Source organism: Thalassophryne amazonica, chromosome 1, assembly GCF_902500255.1.
Source record: "Thalassophryne amazonica chromosome 1, fThaAma1.1, whole genome shotgun sequence".
NCBI classification, from domain to species: domain Eukaryota; kingdom Metazoa; phylum Chordata; class Actinopteri; order Batrachoidiformes; family Batrachoididae; genus Thalassophryne; species Thalassophryne amazonica.
The window spans coordinates 175112320-175135457 of NC_047103.1; the positions used below are offsets into that span (position 1 = coordinate 175112320).

Sequence of the window (23138 nt, forward strand, 5' to 3'; positions counted from 1 at the left end):
TAAATTCAGTTAGCCTTTGTACCGTGCTCTGCTTATTTCATACTGGGTCCTTCAAACGCTGGTCGGTTCTCCGAGCTGCGTCCGACACATAACACTTTGATCCTGTTTTTAGCCCATAACTCCAGAACATTCAGTCACAGATCGTCCAAACTATACCTTTATGGAATCATGATGATCAGATAAATCATCTGGTATATTTTCAGTATATCGGGAGCAAAATATTGACCCCTGCCTGGCGATGGGATGACAAGCATTACATTCTTGTGTAGTTCATTTAGGCTGGCACTGTAAGTGTTGTTTAATTAATTGTTTAAGTCCTACCGTGGACTGCAAAATAAAATGTTAAAGTGATGTCACACATGCTGGACATGTGATGTGAAATATTTAAGCTAAACATCAACAATAAAGAATTCAGATCAGTTCCATCAATGAAAGTGAATATCAATGTGTTTATTCATTGATCATGTATAAGTGAATGTTACATTCAGTCAGCAATCAATAATCATTAATAGTGAAGGCAGCTCTTTTCAGGAAACTGTGGACCAAAGAACAGCTCAGAACACTTTCCTGTTCATTCATTGGCTGTTCAGAACACATGACAGGAAAAGGTTTTTGAGGGGTTAAGTCAGTTTACTGCCATAGATGTGCTGCAGGGGGCAGCAGAGAGCATGTCTTTTAAAAGCGCAACACCAGAAGAAAAAGTATTAGCAGCCGAGGACCGAGCTTCCTTAGTGCATGCACCACCATGTGATGGCCACGGAGGCCAGCAGACCAATCAGAGAGCTTGTTGCAGAGGATGGGGCGGAGTTACAAAGGTCAGAGTTGCAGCACTTGAAGGTAAAACTGGAGACCTGAAAATGAACAGCAATAAATAAATGATTAATCTGTACTGATCAAACAAACGCCCCCTGCAGGACAATCAGACACAATGCACATGTGATTAACAATTACAGAGAAAAACTCTGAAAACCAATTAAAAAGAAATTTGACCAGTCAGTGGTACACTGACAAGTCTTGTTTAAAGGTGTTTGTGGTCTTTTACTTTCAGTTCTCACGACTGATCCACCTCACAATCCAGTTTAAAATCCTTAAAAATTCTATCCATGTTGCTGTATGACTATCTTCAGTTTGGACACTCTTCTTTCTTACAGAATCCCATGACGTCCATAAAAACATGAACTGATATTGTTGTGTGCTGCCTTGATCCCTGCCTGGTCCTGCTGTTTGAGTGTTCGACTGTCTCTTCCTGTGTCTCCAGGTGGTGTGCCGCGAAGCTGATCGGTGCACCTGCAGCTCATCACCACATCTGTACTTAAACCCCGTTTCTTCCATCTTCACTGGAAACTCAGTTGTCACAACTTGGTAACTGGCCCCTCTCTGTCACTTGAGAGTTTTGCTGCATTCCCACGGAAGCTTTTTGGTGCACCGTGCTCTGTGCGTCCCTATGCCGCTTTTTTGAACCCTGCACCTTTTGAGAGTTCCTACGCTGTCTGTCGTCTCTGCTCTCGGCATTCCACGCCAACTTTACCTGTGTGCTCTTCAGGCTGCCACCTCCGGTCTGTCCCCATCCATCCTCCCTGGACCCGGTATCGACTTCTCCACCGTCCTGGTTCCCATCATCTGTCATCTGTGGTTCCAGTTCCTCTGGACTGCAGCTCCCTGTTTCGACGGCAGCCCAGTCTGGGTCTCCACACTCGGAGCTTCCTGTCCGTTTCCAAATTTGTTGTTGCACATTCCTCTGCTGTCACAATAAATCCTGTTCATTTGCCCATTTTCAGTCTCCTGCATTTGGGTCCTTCCTTTCCGTTTGGGTTTTGATCATAAGAGATATACGGCTGATTGCTAGAAGGGTCTTCTTTGGTCTTTTTGCTCTATTACTTTCGGTTTTTACCACCAGGTGGATTCAAGTCACATTGAATATATAAAGCCTTTAAAATTGGCTTCTTTGATTTGTCTTTCAGCACTTTTACTGGTATTCACCCCCATCTGGATTGCTATCAGAAATTGAGTAACTTTGTAACAAATGTTTCCACATAAAGTCACAATGTGCAATAAGATTATCTTCACAAAAACTTGGTCAAACATTATCATAATCAGTGTTGCCACAGTTACTTTGATAAAGTAATCCAAGTACTGATTACTCCTTGAAAAAGTACCTTAGTTACTTTACTGATTACTCAATTGTAAAAGTAACTAAGTTAGATTACTAGTTACTTTTTAGTTACTTTCCCCAGCTGCCGACAACAACCCTCTGCCACCTCAACATGACAATGATACCTGTTTTGCCAAAACTCACTTTATAGTCACCCTTTCTTGACTTCAATGAAAATAAATACTTGTTTTATAAAAAGTAAAATAAAGACCTCTTTCTTGACCTCATATTTAACTGTTGACAGCACTGTAACAGTAAAACTTGCAATTTCTAACCTACACTGTTTATAAATGTAACTATTAAATTCTTTCTAACATTTAAATTCTCTCTAAACATTTTACTTGTCAAAATTATTATTATTATAAGTAGTATTAGTAGTTGTAGTAAAAAAGGCTTCAAAACTGGACCTTTAATCTAGGGGTGTTGTGGGGGGCACATCCTTGCCCCACACCTCCATTCCATCTGGATTCGCCCCTGCTTTGGCGTTTGAGCACAAAGAATGGATAACATTTATTTATGCAGAAAACAGGACCAGATTTACAGGTAAGAAAGTTTTATTGTGTTTTCACATCATGTGGTCCTCAGAAAGAGAGTTTAGGTGCATTTGAGTGGAAAATAGTGTTAGTTGTTGACACGTCGCGGAGGATCAGCTGTTTTTAGTGAGCAGATACGGAGCGGCTCAGCTCAGAATTCTAAATAAAGGAGGTAAAAAAAACATAAAAATGTCTTTGTAAATCTCAGTGCAGGTGTGCTGTTGTCACCGCCCTTTAAGAGGTGAGGACGAGTCGTAGCTGCTGCAGAAAATCGCGGATGAAAAGCTCACAGCTCGCTTAAAGTGGGCAGTTCAGCCGAACCCCGACCTCCTGCCCACGGACCAAGTTTAATGCTGCTATCGACCCACAATGCAAAAATAATAGTAACGCACAGTGACTTGGAGAAATAACTTTAATCTGATTACTGATTTGGAAAGATTAACGTGTTAGATTACTCGTTACTAAAAAAAAGTGGTTAAATTAGAGTAACGCGTTACTAAGTAACACGTTACCGGCATCACTGATCATAACACACATAAATGGTAAATGGACTGCATTTATATAGCACTTTTCCAACTGTATCAGATGCTCAAAGCGCTTTACACACCTATGCCTCACATTCACCCTGATGTCAGGCTGCTGCCATGCAATGCGCTCACTACACACCGGGAGCAACTAGTAGATTAACCTCTTTTATGCCCAGATTTGTTTTTATAAGTGGAAAAAGTTGCATTAGCACCTTTGAGATGTTTTATTGTGAGTAGAAAATGACAGTGATACACTTCGGCAGCAATTGTTGCCAGTGGAGAAAAATGGGTTAAGGACCTTAACCAAGGGCCCTTAGTGATTTTCCGGTCAGGCTGGGATTTGAACCGAGGATCCTCTGGTTTCCAGCCCAACGCTTAACCACTAGAACACCACCTTCTCGACCCACATCTGTAGCAAATAGCTGTCCCAGGGTGACGAAACTTCACCTGTGTATGTGTTGGTGAGAGAGGGGAGGGGTTGACGTGGGAGTGTGTGCGTGATTGCGACCTGCCTTGATAATTAGGGATATTAGGGACAGGTGTGTGTGAGTTAGCGTGTGTGGGAGATCTTGAGACAGAGTGTGGAGAAGCAGCAGTGTGGCCATTATCCAGGTGCCGAGTAGTGAACGGCACGAGGGTGGAAGGACAGTGGACCGGACCAAGCGCGCACGGAAGGACACTGCTGGAACGAGCGACAGGACGCATCGTGGGAACGGTGGAAGGGGAGCGTTTGCCAGTCCCCCTCCACTCAGCTAAGTGCCTCTTTAATGCTCTGTTGGGCCGGGATCCACTGTATTTGATTTTAGTGTTTGGTGTGATTGCTGTGAAGCTAAGCAGTAACCCTGCCTTTAAGAGTGCAGAGCCTGAGTTTCCTACCGGTCGCCGACCATTCCAAACGATAATTCAATAGGCCCCGATTTACTTCATTACACCACCGACAGCTTTCAGCCACCTGCACTAAAATGTAGAATTTCCCATCTCAGGTGTGTCAAACTGGCTGACACCTGTCTACTGTGTCTATCAGTGACCAATCCTGGAAAAAAACTGCCCGTCACTGAGCGATAATAAGCACAGCAAACTCTTAACACCACAATGAGACTACCAAATCAGACAAACGTCACAAATATTTACCTGTTGTAATGACGAGGAAATGTAAACAACAATAAATCCTCCAGCCAGTGACTATCCAGGATTGGGACAGGAAGCAGAGTTGTAGTCTTACACACCTCTCTGCGGTTTCCCCCCCTGCCATCCCCTCATTACCCCATGCCCGTAGAGACGGTGCCTGCTCCCAGACCACCAATAACCAGTAAAAATCTATTTAAGCATAAAAATTCAAAAAGAAAAAATAATATAGCACCTTCAACTGCACTACAGACTAAAACAGTTAAATGTGGTCTATTAAACATTAGGTCTCTCTCTTCTAAGTCCCTGTTGGTAAATGATATAATAATTGATCAACAAATTGATTTATTCTGCCTTACAGAAACCTGGTTACAGCAGGATGAATATGTTAGTTTAAATGAGTCAACACCCCCGAGTCACACTAACTGTCAGAACGCTCGTAGCACGGGCCGAGGCGGAGGATTAGCAGCAATCTTCCACTCCAGCTTATTAATTAATCAAAAACCCAGACAGAGCTTTTCATTTGAAAGCTTAACTCTTAGTCTTGTCCATCCAAATTGGAAGTCCCAAAAACCAGTTTTATTTGTTATTATCTGTCGTCCACCTAGTCGTTACTGTGAGTTTCTCTGTGAATTTTCAGACCTTTTGTCTGACTTAGTGCTTAGCTCAGATAAGATAATTATAGTGGGCGATTTTAACATCACACAGATGCTGAGAATGACAGCCTCAACACTGCATTTAATCTATTATTAGACTCAACTGGCTTTGCTCAAAATGTAAATGAGTCCACCCACCACTTTAATCATATCTTAGATCAGGGGTGGGCAACGAGGGCCGAGACACTGCAGGTTTTCCTTGCAACCAATCACCTCAGCAGGTGGGTTGCTGATGAGCCTCTCCCTTGAACATAAACACCTGGTTATCAATGAAATCACCTGCTGAGACACCTGAACATTAATGAAATCACTTGCTGAGGTGATTGGTAGCAAGGACAACCTGTAGTGCTTCGGCCCTTCATGGCATATGATTGCCCACCCCTGTCTTAGATCTTGTTCTGACTTATGGTATGGAAATTGAAGACTTAACAGTATTCCCTGAAAACCCCCTTCTGTCTGATAACATTACATTACATTAATAACATTTACATTTACTCTGATGGACTACCCAGCAGTGGGGAATAAGTTTCATTACACTAGAAGTCTTTCAGAAAGCGCTGTAACTAGGTTTAAGGATATGATTCCTTCTTTATGTTCTCTAATGCCATATAACAACACAGTGCAGAGTAGCTACCTAAACTCTGTGAGTGAGATAGAGTATCTCGTCAATAGTTTTTCATCCTCATTGAGCACATCTTTGGATGCTGTAGCTCCTCTGAAAAAGAGAGCTTTAAATCAGAAGTGCCTGACTCCGTGGTATAACTCACAAACTCGCAGCTTAAAGCAGATAACCCGTAAGTTGGAGAGGAAATGGCGTCTCACTAATTTAGAAGATCTTCACTTAGCCTGGAAAAAGAGTCTGTTGCTCTATAAAAAAGCCCTCCGTAAAGCTAGGACATCTTACTACTCATCACTAATTGAAGAAAATAAGAACAACCCCAGGTTTCTTTTCAGCACTGTAGCCAGGCTGACAAAGAGTCAGAGCTGTATTGAGTTGAGTATTCCTTTAACTTTAACTAGTAATGACTTCATGACTTTCTTTGCTAAGAAAATTTTAACTATTAGAGAAAAAATTACTCATAACCATCCCAAAGACGTATCGTTATCTTTGGCTCCTTTCAGTGATGCCGGTATTTGGTTAGACTCTTTCTCTCAGATTGTTCTGTCTGAGTTATTTTCATTAGTTACTTCATCCAAACCATCAATCTGTCTATTAGACCCCATTCCTACCAGGCTGCTCAAGGAAGCCCTACCATTATTTAATGCTTCGATCTTAAATATGATCAATCTATCTTTATTAGTTGGCTATGTACCACAGGCTTTTAAGGTGGCAGTAATTAAACCATTACTTAAAAAACCATCACTTGACCCAGCTATCTTAGATAATTATAGGCCAGTCTCCAACCTTCCTTTTCTCTCAAAAATTCTTGAAAGGGTAGTTGTAAAACAGCTAACTGATCATCTGCAGAGGAATGGTCTATTTGAAGAGTTTCAGTCAGGTTTTAGAATTCATCATAGTACAGAAACAGCATTAGTGAAGGTTACAAATGATCTTCTTATGGCCTCAGACAGTGGACTCATCTCTGTGCTTGTTCTGTTAGACCTCAGTGCTGCTTTTGATACTGTTGACCATAAAATTTTATTACAGAGATTAGAGCATGCCATAGGTATTAAAGGCACTGCGCTGCGGTGGTTTGAATCATATTTATCTAATAGATTACAATTTGTTCATGTAAATGGGGAATCTTCTTCACAGACTAAGGTTAATTATGGAGTTCCACAAGGTTCTGTGCTAGGACCAATTTTATTCACTTTATACATGCTTCCCTTAGGCAGTATTATTAGAAAGCATTGCTTAAATTTTCATTGTTACGCAGATGATACCCAGCTTTATCTATCCATGAAGCCAGAGGACACACACCAATTAGCTAAACTGCAGGATTGTCTTACAGACATAAAGACATGGATGGCCTCTAATTTCCTGCTTTTAAACTCAGATAAAACTGAAGTTATTGTACTTGGCCCCACAAATCTTAGAAACATGGTGTCTAACCAGATCCTTGGTTGGTTTACGTGTTGGCATCAGAATTTTGGCTCTCTGTTGGGACTGTTTACACAGAGACTGCTACCTGCTGCTTTGGACTTGAATTAACAGTCTTTTTCAAGACTTTTTTACTTTTTTACCTTTTTACTTTTTTTTTTAACTTTTTTACTGTGCTCCAACGCCTAAGGAAGACCTCTAACAGTCGAAACATCGCGACGGAGCACTTTTATGAGCTAACTTTCATCAGCGTTGGCAAGCTAACTAGCTTGCTAACGCTTTCGTTTTTATTTTTTTTTATTTTTTATTTTATTTATTTATTTATTTTTTCTCTTTTAGCACTGTTGTCGTGTGTTATCTGTGCTGCTCCACAGTGTGTTTAGTTGATTTTTATTTTATTTTAGCACCGTTGTTGTGCGTTGACTGTGCTGCTTCATGGCCTGTCTGGTGCCTTAACTAAAGCACTCCTTCTGCTGAATCACCTTTAAATTATTTACACATTATTCACTTTGTGTGTTTTTAGGAATCCGCTAGGTTGCGTAGCTACTAGCTCTTAGCCGATTTAGCATGGCGGCTTCTCCTGTCTCTCCCGCACTTTTCTGCTCTGGGTGTGAAATGTTTAGTTATTCCTCGGCCTCCTTTAGCAGTAACGGTACTTGTAATAAGTGCAGCTTATTCGTAGCTTTGGAGGCCAGGCTGGGCGAATTGGAGACTCGGCTCCGCACCGTGGAAAATTCTACAGCTAGCCAGGCCCCTGTAGTCGGTGCGGACCAAGGTAGCTTAGCCGCCGTTAGTTCCCCCCTGGCAGATCCCGGGCAGTCGGGAAAGCAGGCTGACTGGGTGACTGTGAGGAGGAAGCGTAGCCCTAAACAGAAGCCCCGTGTACACCGTCAACCGTTCACATCTCTAACCGTTTTTCCCCACTCGACGATACACTCGCCGAGGATCAAACTCTGGTTATTGGCGACTCTGTTTTGAGAAATGTGAAGTTAGCGACACCAGCAACCATTGTCAATTGTCTTCCGGGGGCCAGAGCAGGCGACATCGAAGGACATTTGAAATTGCTGGCTAAGGCTAAGCGTAAATTTGGTAAGATTGTAATTCACGTCGGCAGTAATGACACTCGGTTACGCCAATCGGAGGTCACTAAAATTAACATTAAATCGGTGTGTAACTTTGCAAAAACAATGTCGGACTCTGTTGTTTTCTCTGGGCCCCTCCCCAATCAGACCGGGAGTGACATGTTTAGTCACATGTTCTCCTTGAATTGCTGGCTGTCTGAGTGGTGTCCAAAAAATGAGGTGGGCTTCATTGATAATTGGCAAAGCTTCTGGGGAAAACCTGGTCTTGTTAGGAGAGACGGCATCCATCCCACTTTAGATGGAGCAGCTCTCATTTCTAGAAATCTGGCCAATTTTCTTGGATCCTCCAAACTGTGACTGTCCAGCGTTGGGACCAGGAGGCAGAGCTGTGGTCTTATACACCTCTCTGCAGCTTCTCTCTCCCTGCCATCTCCTCATTACCCCATCCCCGTAGAGACGGTGCCTGCTCCCAGACCACCAATAACCAGCAAAAATCTATTTAAGCATAAAAATTCAAAAAGAAAAAATAATATAGCACCTTCAATTGCACCACAGACTAAAACAGTTAAATGTGGTCTATTAAACATTAGGTCTCTCTCTTCTAAGTCCCTGTTGGTAAATGATATAATAATTGATCAACGTATTGATTTATTCTGCCTAACAGAAACCTGGTTACAGCAGGATGAATATGTTAGTTTAAATGAGTCAACACCCCCGAGTCACACTAACTGTCAGAATGCTCGTAGCACGGGCCGAGGCGGAGGATTAGCAGCAATCTTCCATTCCAGCTTATTAATTAATCAAAAACCTAGACAGAGCTTTAATTCATTTGAAAGCTTGTCTCTTAGTCTTGTCCATCCAAATTGGAAGTCCCAAAAACCAGTTTTATTTGTTATTATCTATCGTCCACCTGGTCGTTACTGTGAGTTTCTCTGTGAATTTTCAGACCTTTTGTCTGACTTAGTGCTTAGCTCAGATAAGATAATTATAGTGGGCGATTTTAATATCCACACAGATGCTGAGAATGACAGCCTCAACACTGCATTTAATCTATTATTAGACTCTATCGGCTTTGCTCAAAAAGTAAATGAGTCCACCCACCACTTTAATCATATCTTAGATCTTGTTCTGACTTATGGTATGGAAATAGAAGACTTAACAGTATTCCCTGAAAACTCCCTTCTGTCTGATCATTTTTTAATAACATTTACATTTACCCTGATGGACTACCCTGCAGTGGGGAATAAGTTTCATTACACTAGAAGTCTTTCAGAAAGCCTTCATTATGTTCTCTAATGCCATATACCAACACAGAGCAGAGTAGCTACCTAAACTCTGTAAGGGAGTTAGAGTATCTCGTCAATAGTTTTACATCCTCTTTGAAGACAACTTTGGATGCTGTAGCTCCTCTGAAAAAGAGAGCTTTAAATCAGAAGTGTCTGACTCCGTGGTATAACTCACAAACTCGTAGCTTAAAGCAGATAACCCGTAAGTTGGAGAGGAAATGGCGTCTCACTAATTTAGAAGATCTTCACTTAGCCTGGAAAAAGAGTTTGTTGCTCTATAAAAAAGCCCTCCGTAAAGCTAGGACATCTTTCTACTCATCACTAATTGAAGAAAATAAGAATAACCTCAGGTTTCTTTTCAGCACTGTAGCCAGGCTGACTCTTTCTCTCCGGTTGTTCTGTCTGAGTTATTTTCATTGGTTGCTTCGTCCAAACCATCGGCATGTTTATTGGACCCCATTCCTGCCAGGCTGCTCAAGGAAGTCCTACCATTATTTAATGCTTCAATCTTAAATATGATCAATCTATCTTTGTTAGTTGGTTATGTACCACAGGCCTTTAAGGTGGCAGTAATTAAACCATTACTTTAAAAGCCATCACTTGACCCAGCTATCTTAGCTAATTATAGGCCAATTTCCAACCTTCCTTTTCTCTCAAAGATTCTTGAGAGGGTAGTTGTAAAACAGCTAACTGATCATCTGCAGAGGAATGGTCTATTTGAAGAGTTTCAGTCAGGTTTTAGAATTCATCATAGTACAGAAACAGCATTAGTGAAGGTTACAAATGATCTTCTTATGGCTTCGGACAGTGGACTTATCTCTGTGCTTGTTCTGTTGGACCTCAGTGCTGCTTTTGATACTGTTGACCATAAAATTTTATTACAGAGATTAGAGCATGTCATAGGTATTAAAGGCACTGCGCTGCGGTGGTTTGAATCATATTTGTCTAATAGATTACAATTTGTTCATGTAAATGGGGAATCTTCTTCACAGACTAAGGTTAATTATGGAGTTCCACAAGGTTCTGTGCTAGGAACAATTTTATTCACTTCATACATGCTTCCCTTAGGCAGTATTATTAGACGGTATTGCTTAAATTTTCATTGTTACGCAGATGATACCCAGCTTTATCTATCCATGAAGCCAGAGGATACACACCAATTAGCTAAACTGCAGGATTGTCTTACAGACATAAAGACATGGATGACCTCTAATTTCCTGCTTTTAAACTCAGATAAAACTGAAGTTATTGTACTTGGCCCCACAAATCTTAGAAGCATGGTGTCTAACCAGATCCTTACTCTGGATGGCATTTGCCTGATCTCTAGTAATACTGTGAGAAATCTTGGAGTCATTTTTGATCAGGATATGTCATTCAAAGCGCATATTAAACAAATATGTAGGACTGCCTTTTTGCATTTACGCAATATCTCTAAAATCAGAAAGGTCTTGTCTCAGAGTGATGCTGAAAAACTAATTCATGCATTTATTTCCTCTAGGCTGGACTATTGTAATTCATTATTATCAGGTTGTCCTAAAAGTTCCCTAAAAAGCCTTCAGTTGGTTCAGAATGCTGCAGCTAGAGTACTGACGGGGACTAGCAGGAGAGAGCATATCTCACCCATGTTGGCCTCTCTTCATTGGCTTCCTGTTAATTCTAGAATAGAATTTAAAATTCTTCTTCTTACTTATAAGGTTTTGAATAATCAGGTCCCATCTTATCTTAGGGACCTCGTAGTACCATATCACCCCAATAGAGCGCTTCGCTCTCAGACTGCGGGCTTACTTGTAGTTCCTAGGGTTTGTAAGAGTAGAATGGGAGGCAGAGCCTTCAGCTTTCAGGCTCCTCTCCTGTGGAACCAGCTCCCAATTCAGATCAGGGAGACAGATACCCTCTCTACTTTTAAGATTAGGCTTAAAACTTTCCTTTTCGCTAAGGCTTATAGTTAGGGCTGGATCGGGTGACCCTGGACCATCCCTTGGTTATGCTGCTTTAGACGTAGATTGTGGGGGGGTTCCCATGATGCACTGTTTCTTTCTCTTTTTGCTCCGTATGCATCACTCTGCATTTAATCATTAGTGATCGATCTCTGCCCCCCTTCACAGCATGTCTTTTTCCTGGTTTTTTCCCTCAGCCCCAACCAGTCTCAGCAGAAGACTGCCCCTCCCTGAGCCTGGTTCTGCTGGAGTTTTCTTCCTGTTAAAAGGGAGTTTTTCCTTCCCACTGTTGCCAAGTGCTTGCTCATAGGGGGTCGTTTTGACCGTTGGGGTTTTTCATAATTATTGTATGGCCTTGCCTTGCAATATGGAGTGCCTTGGGGCAACTGTTTGTTGTGATTTGGCGCTATATAAGAAAAAAGTTGATTGATTGATTGATTGATCCTTACTCTGGATGGCATTACCCTGACCTCTAGTAATACTGTGAGAAATCTTGGAGTCATTTTTGATCAGGATATGTCATTCAAAGCGCATATTAAACAAATATGTAGGACTGCTTTTTTGCATTTACGCAATATCTCTAAAATTAGAAAGGTCTTGTCTCAGAGTGATGCTGAAAAACTAATTCATGCATTTATTTCCATCTAGGCTGGACTATTGTAATTCATTATTATCAGGTTGTCCTAAAAGTTCCCTGAAAAGCCTTCAGTTAATTCAAAATGCTGCAGCTAGAGTACTGACGGGGACTAGAAGGAGAGAGCATATCTCACCCATATTGGCCTCCTGTTAATTCTAGAATAGAATTTAAAATTCTTCTTCTTACTTATAAGGTTTTGAATAATCAGGTCCCATTTTATCTTAGGGACCTCATAGTACCATATCACCCCAATAGAGCGCTTCGCTCTCAGACTGCAGGCTTACTTGTAGTTCCTAGGGTTTGTAAGAGTAGAATGGGAGGCAGAGCCTTCAGCTTTCAGGCTCCTCTCCTGTGGAACCAGCTCCCAATTCAGATCAGGGAGACAGACACCCTCTCTACTTTTATGATTAGGCTTAAAACTTTCCTTTTTGCTAAAGCTTATAGTTAGGGCTGGATCAGGTGACCCTGAACCATCCCTTAGTTATGCTGCTATAGACTTAGACTGCTGGGGGGTTCCCATGATGCACTGAGTGTTTCTTTCTCTTTTTGCTCTGTATGCACCACTCTGCATTTAATCATTAGTGATCGATCTCTGCTCCCCTCCACAGCATGTCTTTTTCTTGGTTCTCTCCCTCAGCCCCAACCAGTCCCAGCAGAAGACTGCCCCTCCCTGAGCCTGGTTCTGCTGGAGGTTTCTTCCTGTTAAAAGGGAGTTTTTCCTTCCCACTGTCGCCAAGTGCTTGCTCACAGGGGGTCGTTTTGACCGTTGGGGTTTTTACGTAATTATTGTATGGCCTTGCCTTACAATATAAAGCGCCTTGGGGCAACTGTTTGTTGTGATTTGGCGCTATATAAATAAAATTGACGAATTGATGATGATGAGTTTTCATGACTGATGGATTTGCACTTCACAGCCATCATACCACAGAGCAAACATTTCAAATTCAATGGCTGAGAGAAAATTCTGAATTTAACCAGGTTAGTCCCATTGAAATTGAGATCTCTTTTGCAAGGGAGACCTGGACAGTTATAAAGTTTCCAATTCACCTAACCTGCATGTCTTTATTGGACACGTCGCACCAAAATCAGAATTTAGATTTAGGCTGTTCGTGACCATCTGATGATCTACTGGGATTACTTTCTGCACTTCCATGACTGGTTTCAAAGTTAATGGCATTTGCACCAAACAGCTACAAAGACATCTGAAAACAAAGTACTTGTGTGTTTCCAACAACTGATGTTGCTACTAGAAGCATCCCAGCGTGCACTTCAATGAAATGTAGCTGTTAATGTTAAGAACTGAGGTACAGATTAATTCCAAAGTTTACATAAGTGTGATGTCGTGTTATGATGACTTGCTTTTAAGTGATAACTGTTCATTTTGATGCAGTCACGGTAAAAGCTGCGGCTCCAAAAAGGTTTGTGCACACCTGCACGACCATGAGCCATAAACACAGCCTGTCAATAACCATCTCTGCTGTAGGATCAGTTTTGTGCACAATTGTTATCAATAAAATCTAAAAAAGTACATGTCCTTCATTATGAGCTGCTGAGGTTAGTTACAGAAGCATCATCTTGTCAGAACAGTTTTTCACAGTAAGACACAAATCTGGCGTTTTCAGATTTATGTGATTAAATATTTCACTCATAAAAGAAAATAAACAAACATTCATTAACAGAATTGATTGTTTTACACAAAATGAGTGTAACATGATATTCAACAACATAATGTTCAATGATGTCATGATGATGTTGTCATATTGTTGTGAGTGTCGTCTCTTTGAAGCTGCTGCAAGTGAACATTTTATTGCTGCCCAAATATCCATGAGTGGAAGTGTAAAGAAGTGAAGTCTGTGTGGCTTAAAGAATTACATGAGGAACAGCAGTGGGGACGGACACACCAGTGACCCAGGGTCACTCCTGGAGAACACGGGCCCTGGACAGGAACCGAATCATTGATGCTTTTGCTCTTAACCACAACAGCAGGCGCACTGTGCTGTTATGAAGACATCAATGGTCAACGAAAGATTTTCTCTCTGCCTGCTGTTGGCATTTTGTTCCCTGAGGCTGTCGGCTACACGTGGAGGTCTGTGGATATTTGGATTGAATAGTAGGTTTGTGTGCGATTTGGTTTATTCTGCATGTCATCAGTGACTGTCACAGATCCGAATGTGGCTATGTGTACGCACGCACGTGAACGTGGCAGAGGTGTAGCAGAGAGCCGTCACCACACACAGCTCTTACTTCATAGTAAACTCAGAAAAATGCAACCCCGCCCCCCATCACCTGCAGAAAAAAAAATCTCTGGAGCCGCCGCTGGCTGACAGAAAAAAAGGTTGGAGAATTACCAAATGACAAAAATGCCACTTTTTGCGTGCGTTGTGATGTGCACATATTGTGTATTTTATACACATTTTGTGCATCTAAACAACTCCATTGTGGCATGAAAAACAGTGTATTGTTGACACTGTTACGCTTTGGCCCTCTCCGCGCTCCCGTCACGCTTTGGCCCTCTCCGGTCTCCCGTCACGCTTTGGCCCTCCCCGGTCTTCCGTCACGCTTTGGCCCTCCCCGGTCTCCCGTCACGCTTTGGCCCTCTCCGGTCTCCCGTCACGCTTTGGCCCTCTCCGGGCTCCCGCCACGCTTTGGCCCTCTCCGGGCTCCCGCCACGCTTTGGCCCTCTCCGGTCTCCCGTCACATTTTGGCCCTCCCCGGTCTCCCGTCACGCTTTGGCCCTCTCCGGTCTCCCGTCACATTTTGGCCCTCTCCGGTCTCCCGTCACATTTTGGCCCTCTCCGGTCTCCCGTCACATTTTGGCCCTCTCCGGTCTCCCGTCACATTTTGGCCCTCTCCGGTCTCCCGTCACGCTTTGGCCCTCTCCGGTCTCCCGTCACGCTTTGGCCCTCTCCGGTCTCCCGTCACATTTTGGCCCTCTCCGGGCTCCCGTCACGCTTTGGCCCTCTCCGGTCTCCCGTCACATTTTGGCCCTCCCCGGTCTCCCGTCACGCTTTGGCCCTCTCCGGTCTCCCGTCACATTTTGGCCCTCTCCGGTCTCCCGTCACGCTTTGGCCCTCTCCGGTCTCCCGTCACATTTTGGCCCTCTCCAGTCTCCCGTCACATTTTGGCCCTCTCCGGTCTCCCGTCACGCTTTGGCCCTCCCCGGGCTCCCGTCACATTTTGGCCCTCTCCGGTCTCCCGTCACGCTTTGGCCCTCTCCGGTCTCCCGTCACATTTTGGCCCTCTCCGGTCTCCCGTCACATTTTGGCCCTCTCCGGTCTCCCGTCACGCTTTGGCCCTCCCCGGGCTCCCGTCACATTTTGGCCCTCTCCGGGCTCCCGTCACGCTTTGGCCCTCTTTCTGTGATCCTGCTCGGTGATTTTCTGTTTGGTCGTTTTCTTGTGCCTCATAGTGAGTTAGTTTTTTCCTCGTTGTGTTTCTGACCTCGTCTCAGCCCTTTTTGCTCTTTTTCATAGCATAGTCCAGTCTTTGATCTGGTTGCCTTACCGTGTATGGCCCTGCTTGTTTTTTTGGACTCTGCTCTCGTCTCTGCCTGCATGCTCTGTCTCACTGTGTTTTCTGAACATTGCTTGTTTCTGACTATGCCTCAGCCCAACGTCTGCCTGTTGCCTCTGCATCGCTGCCTGCCTACTTGTGTTCTGAACCATTGCCTTGCCTCCAGATAAAGCCTTTTGATTATTCCATCATCTCTGCCTGTGGGTCTGCATTTGTGTCCTCCACCTTTTGTGCCACTCGTTCACGAATCCTGACAGACATATTTAACGGCACCATCTTTAATTAGAGAGAAAAAAGCGCCGCAATGCATGAAACCAGAAAAACTTCATAAGTATTTTACCTGAACAGACGTCTGTTGGAACAACGACGAAACAGTGATAATTAAGAAAATGCTGCTTGTTTTTGCTGTAGAACAGAGCTGTCTGCCCGTACTTCCTCTTTTTGCCACCAGGTGTCGCCATCGTATAACAGAAAGCTTTCATTCCGGCGTTTACCACCAGGTTACTTTTCATTTATGTTCCCAAAATTTGTGATGTTTGACCCAATTATCAGTGGTAAATATTATTGGAACCACTCCAAAAAACAGTCTTTTAGACAGGACCATTCTACACAATTTGACCAAATATCAAGTCAATCAGAAGAAAATTACTCAAAATTTAAGGTGAACAAACAAACATATAAACAAACGAACCAACAGACAGACAACAGAGTCTTGTCAAATTACTCGACAAGACTAACAAATGAAAAGTCAGTGGTACACTGACCAGTCTTGTTGAAAGGTCTTTTTGCTCTTTTAGTGATTGATTTGCACGTTCCAGCCACCGCACCACGGCGCAAACATTTCAAATTCAGTGGTTGAGAGAAAAGAAGGGAAAGTCAGTGGTACACTGACACCAAAGCCTCGTGAGCAGTTTCATGTTCAGGGTTCCTGTTGGGCCTTCATGACTACTGTGAAGATAACGGGGCACACAAGCTCCCTGCAAAGTGCCCCAAAAGGCAAACCTCTAACTTGATCTGTTGCTCAGATGTCACAACACGGACAAGGGTTTGGATTGTGACACCTAATAATAATAATCATCATCATCATTTGATTAACACTGTGTCAAATCACTTCCAAAAACCGTTACTCCACAGAAAACAGTGAGTGAGGGAAAGCAACTGTCACAATCACACAGTCACAGAACAGAACAGAACAGAACATACCTGTGGGAACATCTGAGCCAGTCGGCTGAACTCGCAGTCTGAATACTTCAGACACTGACGGTACGTCATTCCACCTGAGACACAGCAGAACCAACAAACTCTGAATCTCTGAAAAACTCTGAACTCTGAACACACACACACACACACACGTACCTCTCTCTGTGAGGGTGAGACAGGCGTCATCATAGCTACAGTCTCGCTGCTTGGTACAGCTGGAGGTGTAATCTTTACAGGAGTAACACCGAATGGACAACACTGAAAAACACAGTACTCACATTAATACTGACAATACTGTTGCCGTTACTATTGTGCCTTCTAATGACTACATATAATAATACCACTCCTGTTACTACTGCCAATATTACTACTGTTACTACTACTGCTGTTACTACTGACTGACATTATTACTGCTGTTACTATTGACATTATTACTGCTGTTACTACTGACATTATTACTGCTGTTACTATTGACATTATTACTGCTGTTACTACTGACATTATTACTGCTGTTACTACTGACATTATTACTGCTGTTACTATTGACATTATTACTGCTGTTACTACTGACATTATTACTGCTGTTACTATTGACATTATTACTGCTGTTACTACTGACTGACAATATCAATACTGTTACTATTGCCATTACCACAACTGTTACTACTGGCAATACCACTCGTGTTACTAACATTATTACTGCTGTTACTACTGACATTATTACTGCTGTTACTACTGACTGACAATATCACTACTGTTACTACTGCCATTACCACAACTGTTACTACTGACAATACCACTCGTGTTACTAACATTATTACTGCTGTTACTACTGACATTATTACTACTGTTACTACAGACATTATTACTACTGTTACTACAGACCTTATTACTGCTGTTACTACTGACATTATTACTGCTGTTACTACAGACATTATTACTACTGTTACTACAGACATTATTACTGCTGTTACTACAGACATTATTACTGCTGTTACTACAGACATTATTACTAGTGTTACTACAGACATTATTACTGCTGTTACTACTGACATTATTACTGCTGTTACTACTGACATTATTACTACTGTTGCTACTGACATTATTACTACTGTTACTACAGACAATATTACTACTGCCAATATTACTACTGTTACGACTGACATTATTACCGCTGTTACTACTGACATTATTACTACTGTTACTACTGACATTATTACTGCTGTTACTACTGACATTATTACTGCTGTTACTACTGACTGACAATATCACTACTGTTACTACTGCCATTACCACAACTGTTACTACTGACAATACCACTCGTGTTACTGACATTATTACTGCTGTTACTACTGACATTATTACTCCTGTTACTACTGACATTATTACTCCTGTTACTACTGACTGACAATATCACTACTGTTACTACTGCCATTACCACAACTGTTACTACTGACAATACCACTACTGTTACTACTGCCATTACCACAACTGTTACTACTGACATTACCACAACTGTTACTACTGACAATACCACTCGTGTTACTGACATTATTACTGCTGTTACTAATGAGTGACAATACCACGATTGTTACTACTGCCAATATTACTCCTGTTACTACTGACAATATCACTACTGTTACTACTTACAGGGGCACCACCAGGGATTTTGGGCCTCACATGTAGTGAAGTGAATCCACTGTGTGTATTTGTCACTTTAAGGGCTCCACCACAGATGAAGAAAAAAACAAAACCCTCCCTCAAATCAAGGTGCTTCTTAATGTTTGTATTGTGCATTTATTAAATGGAGTGCGATGTGCACTGCTGATTTGTGCTTGTTTTGAGTGTATTTCTCTTGCTGATCTATCCAACATGACTTGTTCTCTGGATCCATTGGTGTGTTGGATGATGACAGAGTTCTGGCACATTTTAGGGCCTGTTTTTCATAAAATTGTGAATCTTTCATTCTCCATTGGAGTATTTCCAGTCACTTTTAAGTCAGCAGTTATACAACCTTTTCTTAAGAAACCGGTACTGGAGCCAGAGAGTTTATTATGCTGTAGAATTGTGTCTAAAAGTAAGCCTCTTCAGCTTCGTTACATTTGAGGTCAACAGAGCAGATCCAAAGTGGATCCGCATGTTGATTTGGCACAGGTTTTACACTGGATGCCCACACTAATTCAGCTTCACATGACATAGAGAATGGGCGGGGGTGGCCTTGAACGGGAAACCTTTCACATGGGAAACAAGCGCACTTAACTGGTTGGCCATTGCCCCAGGCAGAACAGACCTGTGTCTAGTTTGTCTTTTTTTCCCCCAAACCTACTGACATTTCTGCTGTGTGGAGGGGCCATAGCACTGGTTTACCGGAAAATTAAGAAGGTGGAGGCAGCATTAATTGGCCCGTCCAGGCTGCCCCACATGATCGATTCGATTGGAAGGGCAGTGTCAGCTCAGTTGGCGGGTGTTAACCGCACGTTGGAATCCATCTCGGGGAGAATGGCTGCACTGGAGAACAGCTTTGATCGTCTGTAATGACCACATCTCTTCTCCTCTATTCAGATGTATTTGGGAGCTACTCTGAAGTTTCAGACAGTGGAATCTTTCAGGCGTCTGTTAATCTGGATATCTATTTGGTTTCCAAACACCAGCTGCCCTTCAAGGCCGCTGAGATAAAATCCTCCCCCCCCGAGGAATACTCCTGATGCCTCGCTCCTCGTCTTACCCCGCCTCTCTTGTCTTTCCCCCTCCCTGTCCTGTGATGTTGACTGTGGGACCTTTGACTCTGGTGGACTGATTCAGGACTGGGATCCCTGCCCAGGATGGACAGATAAGGCCTGTTGATGGCGCCAAGGGCAGCCTCCGGGCTGTCTGTCTGAACACATTCAAGTCTCGGCTGTTGTCTGTTGTGATTGTTTACTGTTTTTCTGTGACTGTTTTCTGTGCTTGTGGGTTTTTTGTGCTTCAGTGGTGCTGTGTGTGTTCAACACAGCAGCAATGGAGGTTTTTTCTTCCCAATACTTCCCTTGTGTGTGCTTTTATGTGTGTTTATGTACCGGACCGGCTTATGTGTGTTGTTGTTTGTTAAGTGTGTCATGAAGCCGGTCAAGGTTTGCTCAGCCCTGCTCGTGACTCAGGGCAGGGACATACATCTAGAGCTGGGTCCCCGGGCACCGTAAAGGCGACCTCTGCTCCTAACTGGCAATTAGGATGGGTTAAATGCAGTAAACACATTTCATTGTGCAGGGAACATGTTCTTATGTGCATATGACAATAAACTCCTTTGAATCCTTGAATCCTTGAAAAGTTTAGTTAAAGTTTCAAAACAGATGTTGGACTATTTGTGTGAAAAAGACTTGTTTGAGCCGCTGCAGTCAGCGTTCAGGGTGTTTCACTCTGTTGAAACTGCACTCACTGACGTGGTGAATGATATATTAACTAATGTGCCACAACAGCTTTTCCATATTAGCCTGCCCAGGCTTTGTAGCTCCACTGGAGAGGACACACCAGCGTCATGGCAAGATACTGGCACAACACAAGAAGTGGCAGTTTACTGTTATATGCTCATCTGTTGGGCGAAGGAAAGAGTGCCAGAGGTCACTTCTGATGGTGGGAGGGATCATCACATCTCATTAGACAGCTACCGCCCGCCTCAAGCTGGGCAGCCCCCAGTCAGTAAGGTGCTGTCTCACCATGGCCTGGTAGCTCCGCTGGGTGCGTGAAGCTTAAAGTAATCCTCAAAAGGCAGGCCACAAATTGTGCACCAGACAACAAGGACAAAAGAAGAAAAGACTCCAGCTCTTCGTGTTGCAAGCTGGAACATCAGGACCATGTGCCCTGGCCTCTCTGCTGATCTACAGCAAAGTGACAATGCCCACAAAATTGCAGTCATTGACAAGGAACTCTCACAAATAAATGCTGACATTACCTGCCCCCAGTAAACTCGGCTGGCAGACAACGGTACCATCAAGGAGGCAACTTACACCTTTTGGCAAGGGAAGTACTTGGATGAATCCCGTCAGCACGGTGTCAGTTTTACTGTGAAGAACACCCTGGTTGCATGCATTTAGCCACCATCAACTGGCATCTAGTTCTTGCAGTCATGATCCAACCCTCATGACCACAGGTGGGACTAGGAACAAAGATTGATAAGTATATCTAGAGCTTTGCCTTTTGGCTCAGCTCCCTTTTCGTCACAACGGTACAGTAAACTGAATGAAACATTGCCCCTGCTGCGCCGGTTCTCCTGCCAATCTCATGCTCCATTGTCCCCTCACTTGTGCACAAGACCCCAAGGTACTTGAACTCCTTCACTTGACAATCCATCGGTTTCCTGCTGAGAACCATGGCCTCAGATTTAGAGGTGCTGATCCTCATCCTATCCTCTTCACACTCGGCTGCAAATTGAGGTCACAGGCTGAAATTGGAGGTCACAGGCTGATGAAGCCAACAGGACCACATCATCTGCAAAAAGTAGTGATGAGACCCTGAGCCTACCAAACTGGAAACCCTCCTCCCCTGACTACACCTCGATATCCTGTCCATGAACATCACAAACAGGATTGGTGACAAGGTGCAGCCCTGGCAGAGGCCAACCCCCGCTGGAAACAATTCCAACTTACTGCTAAGCACCTGAACACAGCTCTTGCTTTGTGAGTACAGAGATTGGATGGCCCTGAGAAGGGACCCCCTCACTCGATACTCCCGCAGCACCTCCCACAGTATCTCCCAGGGTACCCGATCATACGCCTTCTCCAAGTCCACAAAACACATGTAGCCGGGATGGGTATACTCACAGGCACCCTCCAAGATCCTTGTGAGTGTGAAGAGCTGGTCGATTTTTCCATGACCAGGACGGAACCCGCATTGTTCCTCTTCAATCCAAGGTTCGACTATTGGCCGAACCTTCCTTTCCAGCACCCTGGAGTAGACTTTACCAGGGAGGCTGAGTAGTGTGACGCCCCTGTAACTGGCACACACACACACACACACTCTTGTCCCCTTTTTTTTAAATATGGGGACCACTTACCCAGTTTGCCACTTCATAGGCACTGTCCCAGACCTCAACACAATGTTATGTAAATAAACTGCATTTATATAGCACTTTTCCATCTGCATCAGATGCTTAAAGTGCCTTACAAATAATGCCTCACATTCACCCTGATGTGAGGGTGCTACCATACAAGGTACTCACGACACACTAGGAGCAACTAGGGGATTAAGGACCTTGCCCAAGGGCCCTTAGTGATTTTCCAGTCAGGCTGGGAATTGAATAAATGTTGAAGAGACGGCTCATCCAAGACAGTCCCGCCACACCCACAGCCTTCAGTATTTCTGGACGGATCTAATCAACCCCCAGTGCCTTGCCACTGTGGAGCTGTTTGACTACCTCAGTGACTTCCACCAGGGAAATTGATGATAATCCTCCATCAGCTTCTTCCTTTGCCCCTACTATAGAGGGCACTCCGGTCTGATGTAGAAGTTCCTCAAAGTGTTCCTTCCAGTGGCGGATTACATTCTCAGTTGAGGTCAATAGCGTTGCATCCATACTGTAGACAGCTTGTATAGTTCCCTGTTTTCTCCTCCTGAGGTGCCTCACGGGCCGCCAGAAGCACCTTGGTGTTGACCGAAACTCCTTCTCCCTGTTGCTCCGAACTCCTCCCACACTCGCTGCTTTGCCTCCCCCACAGCAGTGGCTGCTGCCCTTTGGGCCTGTCAGTACCTTGCTGCTGCCTCCTAAGTCTGCTGAGATAATATATCCCAGAAGGACTCCTTCTTCATTCAGACGGCTTCCCTGACCACCGGTGTCAACCATGGTGTTCGAGGGCTGCCGCCCCTTGAGGCATATAAGGTCTTCAGGCCACAGTTTCGTGCTGCATCTTCATCAATGGAAGTTTTGAACATTGCCCATCCTGGTTCAATACCCCCAACTTCCACGGGGATGCTAGAGAAGCTCCGCCAGAGTTGAGAGTTGAAGATCTGTTGGACCGTGGACTCCTCCAGACTTTCCCAGTTAACCCACACTATCTCTTTGGGCTTACCAGATCTGTCCAAAGTCCTCCCCCACCCTCTGATCCAACTCACCACTAGATTTTGATCAGTTGACAGCTCTGCCCCTCTCTTCACCCCAGTGTCCAGAACATGGGGCCTCAGATCAGATGATATGATCACAAAACCAATCACCAATCTTCGGTCTAGGGTGCTCTGGTACTATGTACACTTATGAGCATCCTTATGTTTGAACATGGTGTTTGTTATGGACAGTCGATGACTAGCACAGAAGTCCAATAACAAACGACCATTTGGGTTTAGATCAGGGAGGCTGTTCCTCCCAATCACACCTCTCCAGGTGTCCATGTCATTGCTCACGTGTGCCTTGAGGTCCCCCAGCAGAACAATGGAGTTCCCCACCCGAGCCCCATACAGGACTCCATTCAGGGACTCCAAGA

General features: G+C 43.7%; 1 protein-coding gene across 1 annotated transcript in view; it reads right to left on the reverse strand.

Annotated features, from left to right (window-relative positions):
• Positions 1–537: 537 nt before the first annotated feature.
• LOC117518702 (CD59 glycoprotein-like) overlaps positions 538–23138 on the reverse strand; it is a 30171-nt gene continuing 7570 nt past the window's right edge. Inside the window, exons 2-4 of the mRNA XM_034179927.1 lie at positions 16846–16947; positions 16693–16766; positions 538–851 (exon numbers count right to left, since the gene is read on the reverse strand). Coding sequence (XP_034035818.1) covers positions 729–851; positions 16693–16766; positions 16846–16947 — 299 coding nt within the window. The 3' untranslated portion in view covers positions 538–728. The remainder of the gene's footprint in view (positions 852–16692; positions 16767–16845; positions 16948–23138) is intronic.